Raw genomic sequence first — 27,105 nt, 5'->3', positions numbered from 1 at the left:
ACTGAAAGAGAGGAAAACAGGTCTACAGCACTCCTGACACACAGGCTTATAGGACAGTCTAGCCACTGTCAGAAATAGCAGAACAAAGTAACACTAGAGATAATCTGATGGCGAGAGGCAAGCGCAGGAACCCAAGCAACAGAAACCAAGACTACATGGCACCATCGGAGCCCAATTCTCCCATCAAAACAAACATGAATATCCAAACACACCAGAAAAGCAAGATCTAGTTTCAAAATCATTTTTGATCATGATGCTGGAGGACTTCAAGAAAGACGTGAAGAACTCCCTTAGAGAACAAGTAGAAGCCTACAGAGAGGAATCGCAAAAATGCCTGAAAGAATTCCAGGAAAACATAAATAAACAAGCAGAAGCCCATAGAGAGGAGACACAAAAATCCCTGAATGAATTCCAGGAAAACATAATCAAACAGTTGAAGGAATTGAGGATGGAAATAGAAGCAATCAAGAAAGAACACAGGGAAACAGCCCTGGATATAGAAAACCAAAAGAGGAGACAAGGAGCTGTAGATACAAGCTTCACCAACAGAATACAAGAGATGGAAGAGAGAATCTCAGGAGCAGAAGATTCCATAGAGATCATTGACACAACTGTCAAGGATAATGTAAAGCGGAAAAAGCTACTGGTCCAAAACATACAGGAAATCCAGGACTCAATGAGAAGATCAAACCTAAGGATAATAGGTATAGAAGAGAGTGAAGACTCCCAGCTCAAAGAACCAGTAAATATCTTCAACAAAATCATAGAAGAAAATTCCCTAACCTAAAAAAAGAGATACCCATAGACAAACAAGAAGCCTACAGAACTCCAAATAGATTGGACCAGAAAAGAAACACCTCCCGTCACATAATTGTCAAAACACCAAATGCACAAAATAAAGAAAGAATATTAAAAGCAGTAAGGGAAAAAGTCAAGTAACATATAAAGGCAGACCTATCAGAATCACACCAGACTTCTCGCCAGAAACTATGAAGGCCAGAAGATCCTGGACTGATGTCATACAGACCCTAAGAGAACACAAATGCCAGCCCAGGTTACTGTATCCAGCAAAACTCTCAATTAACATTGATGGAGAAACCAAGATATTCCATGACAAAACCAAATTTACACAATATCTTTCTACAAATCCAGCACTACAAAGGATAATAAATGGTAAAGCCCAACATAAGGAGGCAAGCTATACCCTAGAAGAAGCAAGAAACTAATCGTCTTGGCAACAAAACAAAGAAAATGAAACCACACAAACAAAACCTTACATCCAAATATGAATATAACGGGAAGCAATAATCACTATTCCTTAATATCTCTCAACATCAATGGCCTCAACTCCCCAATAAAAAGACATAGATTAACAAACTGGATACGCAACGAGGACCCTGCATTCTGCTGCCTACAGGAAACACACCTCAGAGACAAAGACAGACACTACCTCAGAGTGAAAGGCTGGAAAACAACTTTCCAAGCAAATGGTCAGAAGAAGCAAGCTGGAGTAGCCATTCTAATATCAAATAAAATCAATTTCCTACTAAAAGTCATCAAAACAGGTAAGGAAGGACACTTCATATTCATCAAAGGAAAAATCCACCAAGATGAACTCTCAATCCTAAATATCTATGCCCCAAATACAAGGGCACCTACATACGTAAAAGAAACCTTACTAAAGCTCAAAACACACATTGCACCTCACACAATAATAGTGGGAGATTTCAACACCCCACTCTCATCAATGGACAGATCATGGAAACAGAAATTAAACAGTGATGTCGACAGACTAAGAGAAGTCATGAGCCAAATGGACTTAACGGATATTTATAAAACATTCTATCCTAAAGCAAAAGGATATACCTTCTTCTCAGATCCTCATGGCACTTTCTCCAAAATTGACCATATAATTGGTCAAAAAACGGGCCTCAACAGGTACAGAAAGATAGAAATAATCCCATGCGTGCTATCGGACCACAACGGCCTAAAACTGGTCTTCAATAACAATAAGGGAAGAATGCCCACATATACGTGGAAATTGAACAATGCTCTACTCAATGATAACCTGGTGAAGGAAGAAATAAAGAAAGAAATTAAAGACTTTTTAGAATTTAATGAAAATGAAGGTACAACATACCCAAACTTATGGGACACAATGAAAGCTGTGCTAAGAGGAAAACTCATAGCGCTGAGTGCCTGCAGAAAGAAACAGGAAAGAGCATTTGTCAGCAGCTTGACAGCACACCTAAAAGCTCTAGAATAAAAAGGAGCAAATACACCGAGGAGGAGTAGAAGCAGGAAATAATCAAACTCAGAGCTGAAATCAACCAAGTAGAAACAAAAAGGACCATAGAAAGAATCAACAGAACCAAAAGCTGGCTCTTTGAGAAAATCAACAAGATAGATAAACCCTTAGCCAGACTAATGAGAGGACACAAAGAGTGCGTCCAAATTAACAAAATCAGAAATGAAAAGGGAGACATAACTACAGATTCAGAGGAAATTCAAAAAAATCATCAGATCTTACTATAAAAACCTATATTCAACAAAACGTGAAAATCTTCAGGAAATGGACAATTTCCTAGACAGATACCAGGTATCGAAGTTAAATCAGGAACAGATAAACCAGTTAAATAACCCCATAACTCCTAAGGAAATAGAAGCAGTCATTAAAGGTCTCCCAACCAAAAAGAGCCCAGGTCCAGACGGGTTTAGTGCAGAATTCTATCAAACCTTCATAGAAGACCTCATACCAATATTATCCAAACTATTCCACAAAATTGAAACAGATGGAGCACTACCGAATTCCTTCTACAAAGCCACAATTACTCTTATACCTAAACCACACAAAGACACAACAAAGAAAGAGAACTTCAGACCAATTTCCCTTATGAATATCGACGCAAAAATACTCAATAAAATTCTGGCAAACCGAATTCAAGAGCACATCAAAACAATCATCCACCATGATCAAGTAGGCTTCATCCCAGGCATGCAGGTATGGTTTAATATACGGAAAACCATCAACGTGATCCATTATATAAACAAACTGAAAGAACAGAACCACATGATTATTTCATTAGATGCTGAGAAAGCATTTGACAAAATTCAACACCCCTTCATGATAAAAGTCCTGGAAAGAATAGGAATTCAAGGCCCATACCTAAACATAGTAAAAGCCATATACAGCAAACCAGTTGCTAACATTAAACTAAATGGAGAGAAACTTGAAGCAATCCCACTAAAATCTGTGACTAGACAAGGCTGCCCACTCTCTCCCTACTTATTCAATATAGTTCTTGAAGTTCTAGCCAGAGCAATCAGACAACAAAAGGAGATCAAGGGGTACAGATCGGAAAAGAAGAGGTCAAAATATCACTATTTGCAGATGACATGATAGTATATTTAAGTGATCCCAAAAGTTCCACCAGAGAACTACTAAAGCTGATAAACAACTTCAGCAAAGTGGCTGGGTATAAAATTAACTCAAATAAATCAGTTGCCTTCCTCTATACAAAAGAGAAACAAGCCGAGAAAGAAATTAGGGAAACGACACCCTTCATAATAGACCTAAATAATATAAAGTACCTCGGTGTGACTTTAACCAAGCAAGTAAAAGATCTGTACAATAAGAACTTCAAGACACTGAGGAAAGAAATTGAAGAAGACCTCAGAAGATGGAAAGATCTCCCATGCTCATGGATTGGCAGGATTAATATAGTAAAAATGGCCATTTTACCAAAAGCAATCTACAGATTCAATGCAATCCCCATCAAAATACCAATCCAATTCTTCAAAGAGTTAGACAGAACAATTTGCAAATTCATCTGGAATAACAAAAAACCCAGGATAGCTAAATCTATCCTCAACAATAAAAGGACGTCAGGGGGAATCACTATCCCTGAACTCAAGCAGTATTACAGAGCAATAGTGATAAAAACTGCATGGTATTGGTACAGAGACAGACAGATAGACCAATGGAATAGAATTGAAGACCCAGAAATGAACGCACACACCTATGGTCACTTGATTTTTGACAATGGGCCAAAACCATCCAATGGAAAAAAGATAGCATTTTCAGCAAATGGTGCTGGTTCAACTGGAGGTCAACATGTAGAAGAATGCAGATCGATCCATCCTTATCACCCTGTACAAAGCTTAAGTCCAAGTGGATCAAGGACCTCCACATCAAACCAGACACACTCAAACTAATAGAAGAAAAACTAGGGAAGCATCTGGAACACATGGGCACTGGAAAAAATTTTCTGAACAAAACACCAATGATTTACGCTCTAAGATCAAGAATCGACAACTGTGATCTCATAAAACTGCAAAGCTTCTGTAAGGCAAAGGACACTGTGGTTAGGACAAAACGGCAGCCAACAGATTGGGAAAAGATCTTTACCAATCCTATAACAGATAGAGGCCTTATATCCAAAATATACAAAGAACTCAAGAAGTTAGACCGCAGGAAAACAAATAACCCTATTAAAAAATGGGGTTCAGAGCTAAACAAAGAATTCACAGCTGAGGAATGCCGAATGGCTGAGAAACACCTAAAGAAATGTTCAACATCTTTAGTCATAAGGGAAATGCAAATCAAAACAACCCTGAGATTTCACCTCACACCAGTGAGAATGGCTAAGATCAAAAACTCAGGTGACAGCAGATGCTGGCGAGGATGTGGAGAAAGAGGAACACTCCTCCATTGTTGGTGGGATTGCAGACTGGTACAACCATTCTGGAAATCAGTCTGGAGGTTCCTCAGAAAATTGGACATTGAACTGCCTGAGGATCCAGCTATACCTCTCTTGGGCATATACCCAAAAGATTCCTCAACATACAAAAGACACACGTGCTCCACTATGTTCATCGCAGCCTTATTTATAATAGCCAGAAACTGGAAAGAACCCAGATGCCCTTCAACAGAGGAATGGATACAGAAAATGTGGTACATCTACACAATGGAATGTTACTCAGCTATCAAAAACAATGAGTTTATGAAATTCGTAGGCAAATGGTTGGAACTGGAAAATATCATCCTGAGTGAGGTAACCCATTCACAGAAAGACATACATGGTATGCACTCATTGATAAGTGGCTATTAGCCCAAATGCTTGAATTACCCTAGATCCCTAGAACAAACGAAACTCAAGACGGATGATCAAAATGTGAATGCTTCACTCCTTCTTTAAATGAGGAAAAAGAATACCCTTGGCAGGGAAGGGAGAGGCAAAGATTAAAACAGAGACTGAAGGAACACCCATTCAGAGCCTGCCCCACATATGACCCATACATATACTGCCACCCAATTAGAGAAGATGGATGAAGCAAAGAAGTGCAGGCCTACAGGAACCGGATGTAGATCGCTCCTGAGAGACACAGCCAGAATACAGCAAATACAGAGGCGAATGCCAGCAGCAAACCACTGAACTGAGAATAGGCCCCCGTTGAAGGAATCAGAGAAAGAACTGGAAGAGCTTGAAGGGGCTCGAGACCCCATATGTACAACAATGTCAAGCAACCAGAGCTTCCAGTGACTAAGCCACTACCTAAAGACTATACATGGACTGACCCTGGACTCTGATCCCATAGGTAGCAATGAATATCCTAGTAAGAGCACCAGTGGAAGGGGAAGCCCTGGGTCCTGCTAAGACTGAACCCCCAGTGAACTAGACTATGGGGGAGGGCGGCAATGGGGGGAGGGTTGGGAGGGGAACACCCATAAGGAAAGGGAGGGGAACACCCATAAGGAAAGGGAGGGGGGCGGGGGATGTTTGCTCGGAAACCGGGAAAGGGAATAACACTTGAAATGTATATAAGAAATACTCAAGTTAATTAAAAAAAAAAAGAAAAAAGAAAATACAAACCTTAGTGTCGTAACCCACTCACAAAAAAACACACATGGTATACACTCGTTGAAAATAGTATTTTAGCCACAAAGATTGGAATACCTAAGAAAAAATTCAAACATCATATGAAGCTCAAGAAAAAGGAAGACTGTAATGTGAATGTTTCATTCTTTTTCAAAGGGAGAACAAAATACTCAGGAGAGGAAATACAGAACCAAAGAGTGGAGCTTGGACTGAACAGAAGAAAATCATCCAGTGAATGCCCTACCTGGGCATCAAGCCCATATTTACCCACCAAACCCAATCACTATTCCTCATTCCCAGAGGTGCTTGCTCTCAATAGCCAGATATGGGTGACTCCAGAGTGGCTCTGCTCTAGTCCTGCTGATAGAAATGTAACCTTTGTACTGAATAAGGTGACAAGAAGAGAGAAGTTAGAGAAAAGCCTGAAGGAGGAGAAGGGCTTTGCAACCCCATAAGAACAACAACAATGTGGACCAAAGATATCACACCAGAGCTCCCAGGGACCACACCAACACTCAGTCAGTACACATGGGAGGACCCGGGAATCCTGCCACACAAGTAGCAGAGGATGGCATTGTCCAACCTCAATAAGAGGAAAAGCCATTGGTCCTGTGAAGACTCTATTCACCAACATAGGATAATGACAGGGTGTTGTTGGTGTAGTGGGTGGTTTGGAGTGGGAGCATTCTCACAGAAGCTGGGTCATAGGATGGGGATTTGGAGGAGGGGCAACCTTTGAAATCTGAAAACATTAAATATACAAGAAAAATAAAATTTATAAAAACATAGCAAAAAGCATGTGTTGATCAGGACTACTTGAACTAGTTCAGGCTTAAGAGCATCAGGAAGATGGGGATTTTGAGCAGCTAAGAACTGAGAAAAGGTTTACCAATCCTTTGTGTTAATCTACCAAGTTTTATGCAGGTCAAGACAATGAAGAGAAGCCAGTCCTCCTGGAGCTCCACAAATTGTGCTGCTCCACACTGGCTCCTCTACTGTACTCTCTGCCTTACAGTCAATGTTTTCAACTCACAGTCTCGCTGTGTCGGTGGTAATATTTAGTCTTCCACTGCTTTGCCATCACAATTATACGTATAAATTTTAGTGCAGTGGGGCCTCTCCCTGATTCATGCCTGTGCTGCTGTAAGGAAACTATGGGAATTTTGTGGCTTATTCTTGGTAACATGATCAGTGTCTTAGATGCTTGGGACATTATGCTCCTGTTGTATAACCTTCACTATACAGGCTTTTCATGTCTACCAACACATACATCCCCAGACATATACACACACACACGCATACACAAACACACACAAACACAAATAACCAGACACATGCACACACAAACACAAATGTAAATGCAAGTTAGCATGTATGCATGTAAGCACTCCCATGTAGTTTCATGCCTTCCCAGGCAAAAATACATATAATATACGTAAGAATGTTCTTATGTGCATGCCATCCTCTCATGTACTGTGAGGACCTAGCATGAATGCATGTGCACTTGCAGAAGAACCTGACAACTTTTGGGTACTGGAACCAAAGAAACTTAGAAAACATCCCAAGATCGAGAAAAGGAGCAATGAACACTCTACTTCATTTGGCAAGAGAAACAAGTTAATAATTTAATATTACACTGCCCACCATTGTGCAGTAGCAGAGAAGTCTGAATTCATGCATATGATGTGGATTCCTCTGATCACTGGCTTCATAAACCATGACACAGACACTTAGTTTGAAGGAGGGAGTTGACCAGGGAATGAAGATTGAATGACTTTGGAGCAAAACCACTGGTAAGTGTAGAAAAAATATAGAGGAAGAGATGGGATAGAAGGGAGAGAGGAGATGAGGGAGTAGAGAAGTGATGGCTGCCACACACCACAGGTTGGCGACAGAGAAAGGGTGGTGATGGTTGCTCAAGTTTCATTCAGTTGCTGTGCTAAGGACCAGGACTAAATGCTACTAAGGAAAGAGAAAGTTTTCTTGCAGGTGACAGATCAAAGTCCAACACTGGAGACAATCAGATCAAGGACTCAATCAGGAATTGAAAGAAGCAATGGAGGCTGAATCCCCTCTGAAAGAGTGCTAGGGGGCCAGCTTCCATCTGGTAAGCCATTGGATGTTCCTAGGTCAGCTCTTCTCAAGGGGCTGTAAACCCCTGGGCTTAACCCGTAAAATGATCTTGGTGGTGGAAACTAACGCTGGGAAAGACAGTTCCTATGCAGGCACACTGATATTGTGGTGCTGTTGACTGTCACAGGTATTCATGTGATCTCATTCCACACAAAACACATACTAGGTCATATAAATGTTAGGAAACATGCCTAGGTTTATGTTTATGGTAGATTGGGAAAATTAGGGCAGAATTTATGAATCTGCCGATTCAGTTCAACAGTAGACACTCAGCTTGCAAAACTGAGGTGCTGCCTATTTTGAGATATCTCTGGGAACAGTGGAGTGGGAAACAGATGTGTACCTGTGTGAATTTGTGCACCTAAGAAATGGGTGTGGACACGGGGGCCTTTAAGGAAAGTACTGTTAAAAAGAGACAGTAATGAAACCACCCTCTTGAAAATGACCTAACAATACAGACCCTTGTTAACCAGACAGCCCACTGGTTAGAGCAAGGCCTGCAGGCTCACTGGTTAGAGACTGTAGAGAGGGCAGGATGTTTTCTTGCTGTCTTCAGACTACTCCAGCCTCAAGCCTTAAGAAAGGCAACAGGGGGATCCATGATGGTGTCTGGAGGCACAGGGTTCACTCTTGCCATCAACGCCTGTGGCCATTTTCCCAAATGGTGGAAAAATTGACCAAAGCCAGCCAAGGACAAGACTACACAGACCAGGTACCCACTCTGTTTTCTCTTCCTGTTTTTAATAGAAATAATTCAGGGAATCTTGGAATGAGGAGAACCAATCAGATGTTTGCATATTTGTGCCAGTTTCAACCATCCACTTTGAAGTTTTTCAGGTTGAGAATTCTTCTCTTGAAAAGAACCTGATGGAGCCCCAGAGAGAGGCATGGATCAGGGCACAGACTGTGTTTGAGCAGATGAACACGCTGGTGCCTTTTCTGCAGGAAAGGGAACCCTTGGCTGTCCTAGCTTTTCTGACTACATATAGAAGCTTTGTGACACCCCTACAGGTATTGGACCTGCTGTTTGTGAGGTGAGTGCCCATCTTCAAGCCCATAGTTCTCAGAGCTTCCTGATGGTTTCAGGATTTTCCCTCCCTTCTTCTGTTTGTGTGTCTCTGTCTCTGTCTCTGTCTGTGTCTATCTCTCTGTCTCTGTCTGTCTCTATCTCTCTCTGCCTCTCTCTGTGTCTCTGCCTTTCTCTTTCTCTCATTTATCTGTTTTTTTCTCCATTTCTGTCCCTCTTTGTTTCTCTCTCACACATTCTCTCTGTTTTTCTCTCAATATCTGTACCTGCCGCTCTGTCTCTGTCTGTCTCTCTGTCTCTGACTCTCTGTCTCTCTGTCTCTCTGTCTCTCTCTGTCTCTCTCTCTCTCTCTGTGTGTGTGTGTGTGTGTATGCACGTGTGTGCTTGTGTGTATATGTGTATGTTTGTTTGTATCTGTTGTTGATCTTCTCTCTTTGTCTGTTTTTCTCTCTGTCCTATATCTCATCTCCCCATCTTTTCCCTTTTCCTTTATCTTTCTTTGCACTCTCCCTGTTCATTACAGGATCTATCTCTGTCTCCATCTCAGTCTCTGTGTCCATCTAAGTCTCTGTCTCCATCTCTTTGTTGTCTACATAATTGTAAGAACCCATGCATTAAGTAATTCCTTCTCCCAAGCTTGATCTACCACTTGGGCTGTCCCAGGCTGAGACCCTAAAGTGGATGTAGCTAAGCCCTCTCCCTTGAGAAGGCACTTTCTCCTTCCCCCAAGATTCCTAAGGCCTTGATGGATACAATTTTCTCATATATAAAGGAGGTTCTAGAAATTTTGGAGTACCCACTAGAGATGTGTACAAAGTAGAGACTCATGAAGTGTAATCCAGGAAACCATGTGACCAAGGAGATGTGTGGATAGAGACGCTTGTGTTCAACTTTTGCACAGATACATTGAAAGCACCTATGGTGTACAGGTGAAGTAATAAATCTGAGAGCAGACAGGACTGCCTGTATTAGGTGAGGGGCATGGAACTTTAGAGGAGACAATCTCTCTGGTGTTCTCTAGGTACGCATACTTCAGCCCTTAGTCTAAAGAGGATGAATAAGTAAAGAGCACCCTCTGTAGCTTCTTGGAAACATGGATGGACAAGAACCCTGAGGATTTTTATGACCCATCAGACCTGTTGTCTCTGAAATACCAGAAGGGCTACTTGAGTGTATACATGCCCCACTGTGATCTTAGTGTCCATGTCAAGAGGCTGCTGACACAGTTGGAGGAAGAACATGCCAAGGATTCCCAGCCAAAGATGAGGAAGACTCAGATCTGGGGAGACACACATCCTCAGAACCACAGATTGTATGGGTGTAAACCAATCGGGAAAAGAGACAATCTGGAGCCTGAACCAACGTGTGCACCAGAGCTGGAGGGCACTACAACCCCCAAAAGTTCTTTGACCCATGAGTTGTTGCCAGCAGCAGCCCAGACAGCACACCTGATAGCAGCTGTGGAACCTGTGTCTCAGTATGTCTCTAGATATAGTGTATCTTTCAGTCATCTCCTGCTTGCAAAAACAGGCCTACCTATTTAGAGAGTGGCCCTGTCACCTGTGATCTTCAATTGGAGTCTGTCCTATAGCTTAGCTGCTGCTCCTGCCCCTCATGATCAGCTGCTGATTTCAATCCAGCAGCAGTTCCAACCCCACAGCCAGCCTTCCCTCCCATGAAAAACAGCCTTTTACTCCTTCTGATGTTTTCAATATTTTAAGTATTTTTAATAAATTGTTAGTATTTGGTTTACATTGTGTAAAAGCTGTCTAATAGTGAGGAAAAAATGTCTGCAAATTTTAAATATTCTATTTGAGAAATTATTTTAAGTTTATTGAAAGTTTTTAAAGGAATGAAAATAATTTTAAATAGATAAACATAAGCATTTAAACAATTAAGTGACATGTGGAAAGTATAAAAGTTAAATGTCTTAAATAGTCTGTTTTCTTGAGAAGATATACAAGTTACCACTAAATCACATGGAAAAAAAGCATACTAGTATTTTACTTATGAAACAATCATCATACAATCGTTATGGTTAATGGCTAGAAAAAAACTTAAAGTCCTTCCACTGAAGAATGGATAAATGAAATATTTAATATTTACACACTGGAGTGATCTACAGCTCTTAAAATGCACATGTTGTTCCATCCTGGCAAATAAATGGAAAAAGAAAACAAATAGAATATAAACTCAGATATATGTGGAAATTACTTTTAAGGTAAAGAACAAGAATGCTGTAATCCACAGACCAGACAAGCTAAGCAATCAAAGGACCCAAGATACAGATGCATGCATCTCGCTGTGAAGAGTAAGCACATGGACATCTACATTTTGTTACTGGGGTGGGGAATAGTTATGGGAGGGGTCTAAATGAAGAGTAGAGATGGGAAAGGAGGATAATGGGAGCGAGTCTTTGAAATGTAAATTAGAATTGGGGATATCTCTGGGAAAATCTGGAAACCTAGCACAGTGGAAACTTCTAGGAATCTATAGGTGTGATTCCATCAGATTCCTCGTGGTTGGGGATATTGAGACTTTCCTGTAACCAGAAAGACTTCTAGTTGACAGATTAGCATATCAGCCGAGCCACAAAAAATTTTACCTATATTTTCTACAGACTAAAAGATGTGTTGTAGTAAAGGTGGCACAGAAATCGTGAAAGTGTCTAATAAATGCCTTGATACATTTGAGAGCTATGCCAGGAGAGTGTTATTGCCCAGGCTAGACTGCCCAGAGGCACAGATGAATACAGAAACAGGACAGAAAATAAAGAATAGAAAATTATGTCAATGAAATGATTACTAACATCATTCTGATATACACAGAGATTGGTCCAAAACCAAGTGTTATCAGAAAAGCTTCACTTAGAATATTATGGAAAGAAAAAGAAGGAAAAACAGCCAGACATTGAGTAGAGCTTGGAAAACATTGTAAAAAAGGTGGTACAAAATTTCATAGGATCTGGTGTTAAAGGATATTAGAAGATGAAAATAAAATATCCAGTCAAGCTGAGCCTATATGATACAGAGAATGAACAGTACACCAGAGCCTGCATGGGGACCTCTTAGGCAACATTTGACTGAATTAGGCCCTCAGCACCTTGTAACACTTCTGTAGGTCCATCTATTTGTAAAGTCTTAATACTGGGAGCAGGGGCTGTCTCTGACGCTGTTGCCAGTGCATGAGAACCTCTCCCCTTACTGGGTTTCAAGCTCTAGCCTGAATACAAGTGGAAGTGCCCAATCTTAATGGAAACTAAAGAGCCAGGGTTGGTAAATATACATGAGAGGCCTGCCCTATTCTGAAGATGAATGAAGGAGGAACTGCTAGACATGATGTGGACAGTGCTGGTGGAAAGAAAAAAGAGTCATAAAAGAGAGAGGAGAAAGGAAGGAGGAAAGAAAGGAGGCCAAGGGAAGTAGGCAGGGAGGAATAGAGGGAGGGAGGGAAGAATGGAGAGAGAGAGGGAGAGACAGAGTCAGAGACACAGAGAGGAAGACAGAGCAAGAAGAACAGATAAAAAGATTCACCAAGAGACACAGCAACTGGCAGATTCACAGAGAAATGGAGAAGGGGAACGAAAGAAGCATTCAAGAACACAAAAGTAAGGGGTTGTTTCTATGAATGTTATTTTAAGGGTCTTTAAGAACGTTCCCTTCCCTCTTTTGAGATGGTCAATTTCCCAAAAGTCTATGTGGCTGACTGACTTATAGGTGTGGCATAACATGTGCTGATCAGCCAGAATTCAAGGGCCATACGTCAACATAGTAAAAGCAATATACAGCAAACCAGCAGCCCACATCACACTAAATTGAGACAAACTTGAAATAACCCCACTGAAATCAGGAACTAGACAAGGATGCCCACTCTCTCCCCACCTTTACATGTAATCCTTGAAGACCTAGCCAGAGCAATTAGATAACAAATGGAGTTCAGAGGGATACAAACTGGAAAGGAAGAAGTCAAAACACAATTATTTGCAGTCCATATGATAGTATACTTACGTGATCACAAAAATTCCAACAGAGTATCCCCACAGCTGATAAACAACTTCAGCAAAGTAGTTGGATATAAAATTAATGCAAACAAATGAGTAGACCTTATCTGCTCAAGGATAAACAGGATGAGAAAAAAATAGGGAAATGACACTGTTCATGATAGCCGCAAATATCTATAAAATACTTTGGTGTGACTCTAATCAAACAAGTGAATGATCTTTATGACGAGAACTTCACGTCTTTGAAGAAATAAATCAAAGAAGATTCCAGAAGATGGAAAGATCTCCCAGGCTAATAGATTGGCAGGATTAATATAGAAAAGACCATCTTGCCCAAAGCCATCTACAGATTCAATAGAATCCCCATTAAAATTCCAAATCAAATTTTCATTGAATTAGTACGAGCAATTTGCAAAATTATTTGGGAAGGAAAAAAGAACTTAGGATTTCAACAAGTATTCTAAACAATAAAAGAATTCTGGGGAATTCACCCGTCCGGACCTAAAGGTGTATTAAAAAAAGGGTCTTGAAAAAAACTTCATAATACTGGTACAGAGTCAGGCAGGTCGATCAATAGAATAGAACTGAAGACCCAGAAATGCACGCATACACCATTGGTCACTTGATCTTACACAAAGGACCTAAAACTATGCAATGAAAAAAAGACAGCATTTTCAACATATGGCACTGGTTCAAGTGGAGGTCTGCATGGCAAAGAATGCAAATTGACCCATTCTTATCTCCTTGTACAGAGCTCTAGTCAAGTGGATCAAAGATCTCCACATAAAATAAGACACACTGAAACTAATAGAAGGAAGGGGGAAAGAGCCTTGAACACAAAAACACAAGGGAAAATCTCCTGAACAGAGCAGAAAATGTGATGCAGTACATACAGGAGTACTACACAGCTATTAAAAACAATGATTGCATGAAATTATTAGGCAAATGGATGGAACTTGAGAATACCAACCTGAGAGAAGTAACCCAGTCACAAAGGAACACACATGGCACATGGACTACACTAGCTGCAAAGTGGATAGTAGGCGAACAGCTTGGAATACCTAAGAAAAAATTAACAGATCATAACAAGCTCAAGAAGAAGGAAGAACAAAATGTGAATGCTTCATTCCCTCTTAAAAGGGAGAACAAAATACTCAGGGCAGGAAAGACAGAAACAAAGAGTGAAGATGGACTGAAGAGAAGGTCTTTCAGAGACTGTCTTGCCTGGATACATATCCCATGTGCAGCCTCCAAACTCAGGCACTATTGCTGATTCCAAGAAGCTGAAGGAGCCAGGTATGCCTGACTCCTAAGAGGCTCTGCTGGAACCCTACTGACACACATGAGGATGGTTGCAACTAACAATTGGACTGAACAAGGGGAACGCAATGGTGGAGAAAGAAAAAAGACTGAAGGAGCAGAAGGATTTGTAACCCCGGAAGAAGAACAACAATATCAAACAAACACATCCCACCAGACCTCCCAGGGACCAAACCACCAACCAATCAGTACACCTGGAGTGTCCCATGACTCCAGCCAAACATATAGTAGAGGATGCCATTGTCCAGAATCATAAAGAGTAAAAGTGCTTGGTCCTGTGAAGACTCTGTTCCCCAATATAGGATAATGCCAGGGTGTTGAGGGTGGAATGGGTGGGTGGGAGTGGGAGCATCCTCAGAGAAGAGGGGCGTTGGGAAGAGAATATGGGTAAGGGGGTAAAGCAGATAACATTTGAAATCTAAAACAAAAAATATCCACGAAAAACACAATTTTAAAAAAATTACCCAAAAAGCACGTGTTGATCAGGAATTGAAGTAGTTCACGCTCAAAAGCAGCAGGAAGAAGGGGATGTTGAGCAGCTACTGACAGAGAAAAGCTCTACCAGTCATTGGTGTTAAACTACCAAGTGTTATGCAGGAAAAGACAATGAAGAAGAAGTCAGCCATCTTGGATGTCCACAATTTTGTTGACTCTACACTGCTCTACAGTACTCTCTGACTTACAGTCAATGTTTTAATTCCTAATCTCACTAGATCAGTGGTAATAACTACTCTTCCTCAGCTTTTCTATCACAGTTATATTATTAATTCTAGTGTGGTGGTGCATCTACATGATTCATATCAATACTATGGCAGCGAAGGGAGTTGTGTGGCCAACTTTAATGACATTATCAGACTCCTAGACACTTGGAACATAATCCTCATGTCACATAATCCTTCTCTATACAGGCTTTTCATCTCTTGATAATTTTAAACTTATCAAGTGGAAGTGGTATCTTCACAGATGAATCCTCTGAACTTAGATGTCCCTGCTCCCATTACCAATAGATTCCACAGCTCGTCTGCTTCTAGGAACAGAGCCATGAAGAGTCTTAGAGTTCCTCTATTGTGTTTTATTTTGACTCACCAGAGGACACAGATCAAGACCATGATGTGGACCTAGGTTCCTTTGAAGAGAGAGTTAGTTCCCAGGGTTATTTGTGTACCAAGTCATTTTAAAGAATTCTAACTTTGCCCTTAACACATAAAGAATGTTACATTCTACCAAAACTCACATACACAACACAACACACACACACACACACACACACACACACACACACACTCCCCCCAAAAAGGAAAAAACACCTGGGCACACACCACAGATGCACTTGTATGCTAGCATGTATGCATGTAAGCATCCTCATATACTTTCATGGATGAAAATGCACAGATAAACCTAACACATATAGCAAAGCTATCATGCAATGCCCTCCTCATAAGTACCTTGAGGCATCATAACCATGCACATGCATATGAACATGCAAGAGATCGGGAACAACTTCTGGGAATTGAAACAAAAGAAACTAAGTAAACATCAGAGGGAAGAGTACAGGAGCAATGAACTCAACTCTACTCCATTTGGCAAGGGAGACAACATAGTAATTAACTATAACACCGCCCACCACTGTGGAGTAGCAGGGAATTCTGATCTCCTGCACTTGGTGTTTACCCCTCACATCACTGGCTTCTTAAACTGTGACCCAGACACTGTGTTGGAAAGAGGGAGATGACCAGGGGATAAAGAGTGAATGACTTCGGAGCAAATGTTACTGAGAGGAGCAGAAAAAAGGAAACAGAGTATAACGAAAGAGATGGGATAGAGGAGGAAGAATGATTAGGAACTAGAGAGGTGATGGCTGCCACATGACACATGATGGGCACAGAGAAAGTGTGGTGTGTTCTGTTCAGGTTTCATTCAGTTGCTTTGACAAGCACGAGGATTAAATGATACGAAGGAAAGAGAAATTTTTCTTGCAGATGACAGGTCACAGCCGACCATTGGAGAGAATCAGATCCAGGACTCAAGCAGGAATTCAAAGAAGAAGCAATGGAGGATGAATCCACGAAACAGTGCTAGGAGACCAGCGTCCATCTTGTAAGTGGTTGGATGTTCCTAGGTCAGAGGATCACAAAGGGCTATAAAGCTACTGGCTTAAGCCCTAAAATGATCATCATGGTAGAATCCGACTCTGTGAAAGACAATTCCTAGGCAGGCACACTGACATTGTGGGGCTGCTGCTGTCACAGGCATGCATGTGATCTCATTCTACACAGAACACATACAAGGTCATGTAAATGCAAGGAGATTAGCCTAGGGTTTGTTTATGGTAAATTGGGAAAGTTACGGCTGAATTTATGAGTATGGTTACAGATGCAGCTCAAAAGGAGAGACTCAGCTTGCAAAACTGATATCTACCTATGTTAATTTGTGTACCTAGGAAATGGGAGGGGGCATGGGAGCCTTTAAGGAATGTTCTTTGAAGAAGGGACAGTGATGATACCACCCTCTTCAAAATGACCTAACAATACAGAACCTTGGTAACCAGGCAACACACTGGTTGGAGCAAGGCCTGCAGGCTCACTTGCCAGAGACAGTTGAGAGGGAAGGATCTTCTCTTGCTGTCTTCGGACTACTCGAGGCTCAGGCCTCAAGAAAGACAACAGGGAAGGCCACGGTGGTGTCTGGAGGCACAGGGTTCACTCTTGTCTTCGACGCCTGTGGCCATTTTCCCGAAAGGGAAGATCATCGACCAAGACCAGTCAAAGCCAGGAGCACACAGACAAGGTAACTACTCGGGGTTTCTCCATTTTTAGCAGAGTAATAATTCAGGAAAATTTGTAATAAGTAGATCCTATCAGAATGTTGTAGACCAGTGACCTTTTGAAACTTTTGCCTTTATCTTTCCTCAGAGTGAGAATGATTCTGCAGCACAGGACCTGAGCGAGTCCTATAGAGACTCCAGCATTAGTACAGAGGCTGTGATTAAGCTAGGGAACAAGCTGGGGCCTTCTCTGCAGGAAGGGGACACCTTCTATGTCCCTGCCTTTTCGATCATATACCAAAGATTTGACACCCCCCTACTGGTACTGGACCAGCTGTTCCTGAGGTGAGTGCCAATTGCAAAGCCCATAGTTTTCACATCCTTCTGTTGATCCTGGGTCTTTCTGTTTCTGTCTCTGTCTCTGTCTCTGTCTCTCTGTCTCTGTCTCTCTCTGTCTCTGTCTCTCTCTCTCTCTCTGTGTCACTCTCCTGTTGCTCTCCATGTCTCTTTCTCTGTCACTCTCCTTCTCTCTCTCTGTCTATCTCTCTCTTTGCCTCTCTCTGTCTCTCTCTGTGTCTCTCTGTCTCTCAGTTTCTCTGTCTCTGTCTCTTTCTCTTTCTCTATCTATCTCTCTGTATCTCTCTGTCTCTGTCTCTCTCTGTTCTGTCTCAGTCTCTCTCTGTCTGTCTCTCTCTCTCTTTGTTGTTCTCTCTCTTTTTGTGTGTATGTGTGTGTGAGTGTGTATTTGTGTGTGTGTGTGTGTGTGTGTGTGTGTGTGTATGTCTAAGTATTTATTCTGTACATCATTGTCAGGACCCAGTAACATACATTAAGAAATTTTTTCTCCCATGCTTGGTCCAAGTGATAGGGCTGTCCAATGCCAATGCTCCAAAGTGGATGTTGCTGTCACCTCCACCTTGGAATAGCACTTTATCCTTCAATCGATATTTCTGAGGCCTTGGTGAATGCACTTCTTTCATTTGTAATGGAGGTTCAGTAAATATTGGAATACCCAATAGAGATGTATCAAAAGTGGAGATCTATGCAGCATAATACAGTGGACCATGTGACCACAGTGTTGTTTAGGTAGAGATGCACGTGTTCAACCTTTGCACAGATACATTGAAAGCACGGACTGTGTACACGTGAACTCATAATTCTGAGAGCAGCCAGAACTGCCAGTTTGAGGTGAGGGGCCTGGGACTTTACAGGTGACATTCTCTCTGGTCTTCTCTAGGTATGCTAACTTCAGCCCTCATTGTGAAGAGGATGAACAAATAAATAACGCCCTCTGTAGCTTCCTGGAAACATGGATGAACAAAAACACTGAAGACTATTGTGAACCCTCGGAACTACTCATACTGAAATATATAAAGGCCTACTTTGATGTGTGTATGGCACACTTAGATCTTAGTGTCCATGTCAATAGGTTCATGACTCTCTTGCAGGACAATCAAGCCAAGGATTCCCATCCAAGGATGAGCAAGGCTCAGATCTGGGGAGACACACATCCTCAGATCCACAGATTGGATGGGTGTACAACAGCAGGAAAAGAGCCACTCTGGAGCCAGAACCAACTTGTGCATCAGAGCTGGAGGGCACAAAACCTCCAGAACTTTCTGTGAAGCATGAGTAGTTGCAACCAGATGTGACAGCAGCAGCACAGACAGCACACATGATAGCAACTGTTGAACTTGTGTCTCAGTTTGTCTGTAGATACAATGTATCTTTCAATAACTTCCTACTTGCTACAGTGGGCCTACCTATTCAGAGAATGGCCCTGTCACACCTTGTGTGCCTGCCCTGTATCTGTGCTACTGCCCCTGCCCCAGGTGCTCAGCCCCTCACTTCAGTCCAGCAGCAGTTCCAGCCCCTCAGCCAGCCTTCTCCCTCCCCTGAGATATCATCTTTTTATTCTTCATGATCTTTTCCATTTTGTGTTTAAAGATTGGTATAATAAATTGTTATTGTTTGTTTTCACTTTTCTGAAAGTTTTCTATGGTACAAAAATAATTTTAAAAAGTTAAACATAAGCATTTAAAATTATTAAATGTCATGCTTAAATTATGACTGGTAAAATCTTAGTCATTTTTAAAGGATGTATCCACATGACTAATAAAGCACATGTAATAACACTCACCATTACCTTTCAGTAAACTTCAACCTAAACCTGAGGAGTGGGACCACTTCAGCCCCGTGGTAACGATTCAGTTCACATTGAATTGTTTATATTTTATACACATAAATTTCAAGTTTCGCAAGTGTGTGATGTCATAGAACTGTGGCATATTTCTGCGGCACATGTAGAATGCCTTACCTACTTCAGAAATACTTTCTCATTTCTTCAATAATATACGAACAGATTAATTGAAGACTAATTCAAACTATAACTTGCAAGTTGCAATGTTACTGTGGTAGCCAAGAAGCTAAACAAGAGTCTAGAATTATTCAAGAATTCCCTTAATGAATAGATCTGCGCAGACAGAAAGCTCAAATTTTTGACTCCAGGGACTTGGGAAGAGAGTTTTTAATGGATAGAAATGTGATTTTCAATTGAAGAAAACATTTTCTACAAGTGTACAATGTGTTTTGATTGTATCCACCCCTCATCACCTCCCATCTATTCATCCATGATGTCCCAAACACTCTCCCTCCTGGTATTTATTTTTTTTTGTTTGTTCATTTTACTAATGGATTATAATTATCACAATTTTCTTTACACCTTGCATCCAATAAGTGTGGATCCTGTAGGAATAGGTATATGGCTAATGACTGAGTGCACAAGACAGCCAGTCTACCACTGGTCACATTCTCAAACCAAAATGATTCTCTCCCACCCCAGAAGTCAGCAACAGCAGTCAGCATTTCAGCTAGGGGGAGGACGTCAGAAACTCCTTCTCTGTAGCTAAGAATAGGCATAAAAATCAAAGATACACAGGATTCCCATAAAAACATTAGTTAACCTAGAATCCAAAATGTATACACCATGGACTTATAGAGTAAAAAGAGAAAACTAATTATATAAAAATGATGAAATTTTAAAAGTATACAAAAAAGTCCTGATGGACAATATGAGACCAGAAGCCTCTACAGATGTAAATGTGTTCATTTTCTATTGGCCTTCTGTTCTGAACATGAGGACTGCACTTAAGAGTAGTTTGTTTACCTAGAAACTGTCATGGAGAAAACTAAACTTTCATTTGCAAGAGGTTATCACTTGTAGGTTATCAATCCTAGGTTATGAATGAGTGCATAAGACTGCTTTGCCAATTTAGGACTGAGTATTCCAGGTTCTCCCTCTGCATAAGGTCTGGCTATGAGTCTCAGGATGTCTTGGGATCTGTGATCTGCTTCAGGAGGAAGCTTCTCTGATGATGGTTGAGCAAGGCAATGATCTGAGTCTCTCAGGTCAATAGGAATCATTTTATTACTGTTTCTTTAGCAGAACTAAGTAGTATTGGCTTTACCCTGGCTGTCTTATCCATTTCTTTAGTCTCTGGTTCTTGGTCAGCCAAGCAGTATGGGATCCATCTCAGGGATTTGTATCTTAAGTCAAATCAGATTCTGTTAGTTACCCCACAATATTCATGTCACAATAGTATACACATATCTTTCAGACTGGACACTATTATAAATCATAGTTTTTGTAGCTTGGTTAATGTTTATGTTTCTTCTTTGGAAGCACACAGAGTACCTCCCATTACAAATGATGCTAGCACGTAGGATAGTGGTTTCGTGTAGACAACAGCTCAGTTACCTTACTTTCCAGGCTCACCACTATACGCCAATTTTCAATAAGTTAATCTTGTTCAGGTGTTGTCCAGGTAACCAGAGCTGTGGTGAGTGCATATGTGGACCAGTCCTGTCTCATGCAGAAGATATTTCTCACTTCTCCTTCCTACCCTTCAGCTTAGACAATAATGCTAACATTTCCCTAACATTGCCCCTTACTCCTTCTGATAGTTCAAAGTTGTGTTTATTTTAAGTATTGGTTTTAATAAATTGTATTTGTTAACATTCTCTGAAATGTTATCTAATAATGAGAGAAAATATCTGCAAATTATGAATATACTCTTTGATATATTTTTTTAAGGTTATTCACAGTTGCTTAAGGAACAAATATAATTTTAAAGAAAATCCTAAGTATTTAAAACAATTAAGTGACATACTTATGTTATAATGTTATATGTCTTAAATAGACTTTTTTCTCAAGAAGTAATACACAGCACTACTAAATCACATGGAATAAAGTTCAACTTTGGCTTTCAGTAAACGTTATCGGAACTTGTTGTGTGGTACCACTTTCCTCCATTGGAAACAATACAAGTCACATAGAAATGTTTACATTTTACACCAAGATATTCCAAGGATTCATGAGAATGGGGAATCATAGAACCACAGCTCATTACTAGGGCACATGTAGAAGGCCTTAACTTCTTTCAAAGATACTTGGCCAGGTCTTCAAAGTTACACAGGCAACTGAATTGACTTTGTTCCTCCCATGATGTGTAAATACCCAAAGAATTAAAATCAGAAAGTCGAACTGCACAAGTGTCCTGCAGAAGAGGAAGGGATTCATTGTACTGTGTGCCTTACTATAGCATAGGCAAGGGTCAAAGTTACTGTGCTAAGGCAAGAGGTCAAAGACAATTCTAAAAGCAGGCAAGAATATTGGCAGTGAATAGATCTATAGAGGAAGAAAGATGAAAGTTGACTTCCCATGATATTTTGGAATGAAAAAATATTTTGAATGTGTAGGAAGTTGCTCTTCAAATGTAGAAAACATTTTCTAAAAGTGCACAATGCATTTTGAATGTATCTACACCTCATCACCTCCCATCTACTCATCCCATGACTTTCCCACCAGTCTCCATTCTGATATTAATTAATTAAATAAGCTATTTGTTTATTTATGATAGTAGTTGATGATTTAATATTCCAATTTTATTTACCCTCTGCATCCAATTAATGGGGTCGTGTAGGATTAGGTATGTGGTTGCTGCCATATTGCACAAATATAGTCACTCTACCGCTGGTGATTTCCTCAAACCAAAATCATCCTCCCTCCCCCAAAGAGAGCAACTGCAGTCAGCAGCGCAGCAAGGGTGAGGATGTCAGAAACACCTTCTCCATGGCAAAGAAGAGGCATAAAATCCCTCATGACCAAAAGAGAATCCATATTATATATATACACAAAGGACAATCAAAGTTAAAAGAGAAAAAATATCAGTACATATATAATAATGAAATATAAAAAGCAATTTACAAAAAGTCCTGATAGGACATTATGGAATGTGCAATCTCCTCCATAGATTTAATTGGGTTCGTTTTCTGTTGACCATTTGCTGATGAACATGAGGACTGCACCTAAAAAGAGTTTGTTTCCTTAGAGACTCCCTTAGAAAAAACTAAATTTTCAACTGCAAGATGTTATCAAGTGGAGATATTTTGGGGTAAAGAATGGGTGCATGAGGCCACTTCTCCAATTAAGGACTGAGTGTTCCAAGGTGTCTCACTCTACATAATGTCTCCTTATATGTCTCAGTAAGTCTTGAGTTCTGCTTCAGAAGGACGCTGCTCTGATGCTAATTGAGCAGGGCACTGCTCTATGAATATAACAGGTTATGAGAAATCATGTTTTTACTCTTTCTTTTCTAGAGTACTCCTATTGACATTATCCCCAGGTTACTCAGCAATCTACTCTAAGGTTCTTGGTCAGCCACTCAGTTTCAGGTGTGTTGTTCATGTCAGTGAGTGAATCCTAAGTCAAGGCAGATACCTCTTGGTTACTCCCACTATATTTGTGTCACAGTACTACATGCATATCTAGCGACCTGACCCCTATATATTTAACGATTTTGTACTATGATTAGTGGTTATGGGGTATTTTTTTTTCTAGAGAAAATTACACACATTTCTAGGAAAGAGTAGATGCCTGAAAGCCAAGGAATCTGAGCTTTGGAATCTCACATCTCACACAGCACTTTCCACTACTGGAGAATCTTCTGCTCAAGTGTTCCCTCTCCAGTGGACGTGCCCAAGCGATGGGGGCACATGAATTAACAAGACAGATGTAAACAGAATTTTCAACACAACACTCACTTAAAGAAATGCACTATGAGAAATGTTCAACATCCTTATTCATTAGGGAAGAGTAAATAAAATGATTTTGAGATTCCACCTTACATCAGAAGAGTTAATACAAAAAAGGAAGTAAAAGTTTATGCTAAGAGGGAGGGGAACACTTTTCCAATGTTGATGGAAGTAGAAACTTGTACAACAATTTTGGAAGACGACACTTTAGTTTTTGCGAAATATGCATAAGACAAGTTCAATTGCTAAATTATTTTCATAGTCTTAATTGGTAATAGCTAGAAACAACCTAAAATCCTTCAACTAAAGAGCAGATAAATATATAGTTTTCACTTAGACAGTGGAGTGCGCTCCAGCTGTTAAAATCATCCTCTTATTCCATCCTGGCAAAGGAAAGGACCAAGAAAACAAATATAAACTGACTTACATGTGGAAACTATGTTTAAAGTAAAGAACAGGTGTGCGACAATCCAGAAACCCAGAGGAGCTAAGTAATAAGAGGAACGAAGATAATGATGGATGCATCTCACTGTGAAGAAGACCACAATACATATCTATCTTATGTATAATATTGTGGTGTGCAGTTAAGGGAGGGGTCTAAAGGAAGTTGAGAAATGGGAAGAAGAAGAAGAAGAAGAAGAAGAAGAAGAAGAAGAAGAAGAAGAAGAAGAAGAAGAAGAAGAAGAAGAAGAAGAAGAAGAAGAAGGAATTAGGTAGACTACAGGAAATAGTGTTGGGATAATGAAGAATTGTGTGTTGTTATCTCTGGGACAATTTGGAAACCAAGTGCAATGGAAAGTTCTAGGAATCCAAGATTAGATTAAATGGGTATTCCAAGATTAGATTTCGAGTATTTTGAGATATTGAGCCTTCTATAACCAGAAAGTCTTGCATTGGAGAGATTAGGATAATAGCCTAGCCACAAAACATTTCCCCTACATTTTTGTACAGCCTACAAGATGTGCTGTAGTAAAGGTGCCACAGAAATTGTGAAAATGTCCAAAAATGCCTTGATACATTTGAGACCTATGCCACGACACTGTGCTCACCAATACCAATTCTTGGAGTACCAAGAACCACATGCTGGACTACCCAGAGGCACAGATGTATATAGACACCAGATAGAAATGAATGAATTGTAAAAATGCCACTGAAAAGATTTCTAATAACATTCTGATATACTCAGAGATTGGCCCTACCCTCTATTGTCATCAGAAAAGCTTCACTTAGTAAATGATGAAAACCAATGCAAAGAGACACACGCCAACATTAGGTAGAGAAAAGTTGCATGATTTTTTGTAGGAGCTGGGGTTAAAGGACAACAGAGCCCTCACACTAGTGGAAATGAACGGTGCACCAGAGAGATTGCATGGGAAGGGACCTAGAAGTCTACATTAGACTGCCCAAGGCCCTCAGCATCTTGCAACTCTAGTGTAGGTTCATCTTCATGCAAAGTCTTAACAGTGGTAGCAGGGTCTGTCTCTGTCTCTCTTGCCTGTGCATGGGAGCCTCTCCCCTCAATGGGTTCCATGCTCTAGCCTTAATAGAAAAAGAAGTGTCCGGGCTTAATGAAAATTGAAAAGACATGGCTGCTAAATATATATGGGAAGCCTGCCCTATTCTGGAAAGGAAGGAAGGAGGAACTGTTAGAAATGATGCAGATGCTGCTACTGGAGAGAGAAAGAGACTGAGAGAAGTCAGAGAGGGCAGGATGGATACATGGAGAGAAGCAAGGAGGGAGAGAGGGAAGAAGTTTGGAAGGACAGAATGAGGGAAGGAGAGAGTGACAGACAGAAAGAGAGAGAGAGAGAGAGAGAGAGAGAGAGAGAGAGGGATACAGAGACAGAGACAGACAGAAATACAGAGAGACAGAGTAAGATGTAGAGAGACACAAAGGGAGACACACAACAACAGGCAGATTCACACAGAAACAGAGAGGGAGAATAGAATAAATATTCAACAAAAAAGTAAAGGGTTGTGTCCATAAATGTTACTTTAATGGTCTTTATGATGCTTCCCTCCCCTCCTTAGGGTTGGTCAATTTGAAAACAGACTATATTGGTGACTGGGCTTTTGCTTTTGCATAAACTTTTCCTGATCTGACACACTTCAAGCCCCAAGCCTAAACATACTAATAACACCTAAGAAAATGTGCACCCACTAAAGAATAGAAGGCGGTGGCCTCTCTGGTTGAATTATGGAAATGTTGAAGGAAGCTAAGGAGAAAGTCAACCCTGTAGTAGAACCAGCGGTCTCAATTAACCTGGACCCCTGAGATTTGTTAGACAGTGAATCATCAACCAGGCAACACAAACCAGCTGAGATGAGGCCTCTAACACTTGCATAGAAGAGTACTCCCCAGTCTGGGTTCATTTATAGAAAACAGAGATAACTCAGGAAGGGTTCCCAGGAAGTTTAGGCATCCTGTGGACTGGGTAGGATGCGCACATCCTTGCGAAGACAGTTTGGATGTAGCAGGGGATCCAGGTGGATGGATGCCACGTGGTACCTTCAGGGGTTGAACCTAAGCAGAATTAAATATGGAGTGTATAAATACTTGAATGAGTGCATGAATCCGTGAATGAAAAATGAAGGAAAAAATGAAATAATTAATGAATAAAAAAAGAGAACTGTACAACATCCTTAGTCATCATGGAATTGGAATAGAAAACTACCCTGAGATACCAGCTTACACATCACTGTCAGAATGGCTAAGATCAAAAACTCAGGTGATGGACTACACTCTGCACACATTTCTGACTCCAGAGGAAAACAACAAACGCCATCTGGGATGCTGGTACACTGGGGCTCCCAGAAAGGGTGGCGCAGGTCCTCCTGGTTGCTGCCCTCACGGAGAACTCATAAGCAACACCCCATGAGCAAACTTGAGCCTTGGGACCACAAGTAAGCTCAACTTTTCTGCTCCAAGTGACCTGACTGCTGGCCTCAGGACACACAGAGGCAAAATTCCTCTAGGACTGGACATTTCCTGTTTTTAGCAGGATTCCCAACCTCGCTGATCCCTGCACGCAGCTCAATGCTACCAAACCCCGTGGGAGAGAGACCTCACCGCCCGGACAGGTGGGCACTCCTGAGACTGCAGAGCAGAAGAAACCACCAACACTGCCGACCCCTGCCCACATACCTGGCCCAAGAGGAAACTGTAAACGGCCTCTGGGATCCGGTAAATAAGGGCACTGGAGCTGCAGGTCCCCTGAGCCCTAGACACCGCTGGAACCTGAAGGGAATGAATGGATCAACAGTTCTCTGCACCCATATCCTGTGGGAGGGAGAGCTAAATCTTCAGAGAGGCAGACATGCCTGGGAAGCCAGAAGAGACTACACTCTGCCCACATTTCTGACTCCAGAGGAATACACCATACGCCATCTGGGACCCTGGTGCAAGGGTGCTCTGGGAATGGAGGTGCAGGTCCTCCTGGTTGCTGCCCTCACAGAGAGCTCATAAGCAATACCCCACAAGCAAACTTGAGCCTCGGGACCACAGGTAAGACCAACTTTTATGATCCAAGTGACCTGCTTGGTGAACTCAGGACACAGGCCCACAGGAACACCTGAAGACCTGTAGATAGGAAAAACTACACGCCCGAAGGCAGAACACTCTGTTCCCATAACTGGCTGTTCCCATAACCAGGAAAACAGGTCTACAGCACTCCTGACACACAGGCTTATAGGACAGTCTAGCCACTGTCAGAAATAGTAGAACAAAGTAACACCAGAGACAACCTGATGGCGAGGGGCAAGTACAGGAACCCAAGCAACAGAAACCAAGACTACATGGCATCAACAGAGCCCAATTATCCCTCCAAAGCAAACACTGAATATCCAAACACACCAAAAAAGCAAGATCTAAATTAAAAATCCTATTTGA

The 27,105-nt window shown here is 41.1% G+C and overlaps 1 protein-coding gene, 1 long non-coding RNA gene and 1 pseudogene across 3 annotated transcripts in view; 2 read left to right on the top strand and 1 right to left on the bottom strand.

The window, feature by feature from the left end:
- The window catches only part of LOC146583947 (uncharacterized), a 412,373-nt gene that overhangs the window by 303,077 nt on the left and 82,191 nt on the right, over window positions 1-27,105 (bottom strand).
- On the top strand, window positions 8,548-10,363 carry LOC148000385 (ral guanine nucleotide dissociation stimulator-like; annotated as a pseudogene).
- On the top strand, window positions 15,840-19,103 carry Ralgdsl9 (ral guanine nucleotide dissociation stimulator like 9). Its single transcript, XM_087589558.1, has 4 exons — window positions 15,840-15,888; window positions 16,962-17,146; window positions 17,272-17,468; window positions 18,361-19,103. The coding sequence occupies exons 1-4, from the start codon at window positions 15,840-15,842 to the stop codon at window positions 18,746-18,748; spliced, it is 819 nt and encodes a 272-aa protein (XP_087445684.1). The 3' UTR covers window positions 18,749-19,103.

The sequence above is a fragment of the Rattus norvegicus genome, chromosome 16, assembly GCF_021556685.1.
Source record: "Rattus norvegicus strain SHRSP/BbbUtx chromosome 16, alternate assembly SHRSP_T2T, whole genome shotgun sequence".
Classification (NCBI taxonomy): Eukaryota; Metazoa; Chordata; class Mammalia; order Rodentia; family Muridae; genus Rattus; species Rattus norvegicus.
This window is presented reverse-complemented; position numbering and strand designations above follow the sequence as displayed.

What these genes read in the sequence shown, in the direction of transcription:
- Ralgdsl9 (XM_087589558.1), top strand. Translation starts at nt 15,840, where the DNA reads ATGCAAGAGATCGGGAACAACTTCTGGGAATTGAAACAAAAGAAACTA. An exon ending in GCCAGGAGCACACAGACAAG is followed by an intron (nt 17,147 to 17,271) that starts GTAACTACTCGG and finishes ATCTTTCCTCAG; the next exon opens with AGTGAGAATGATTCTGCAGC. An exon ending in CTGGACCAGCTGTTCCTGAG is followed by an intron (nt 17,469 to 18,360) that starts GTGAGTGCCAAT and finishes GGTCTTCTCTAG; the next exon opens with GTATGCTAACTTCAGCCCTC.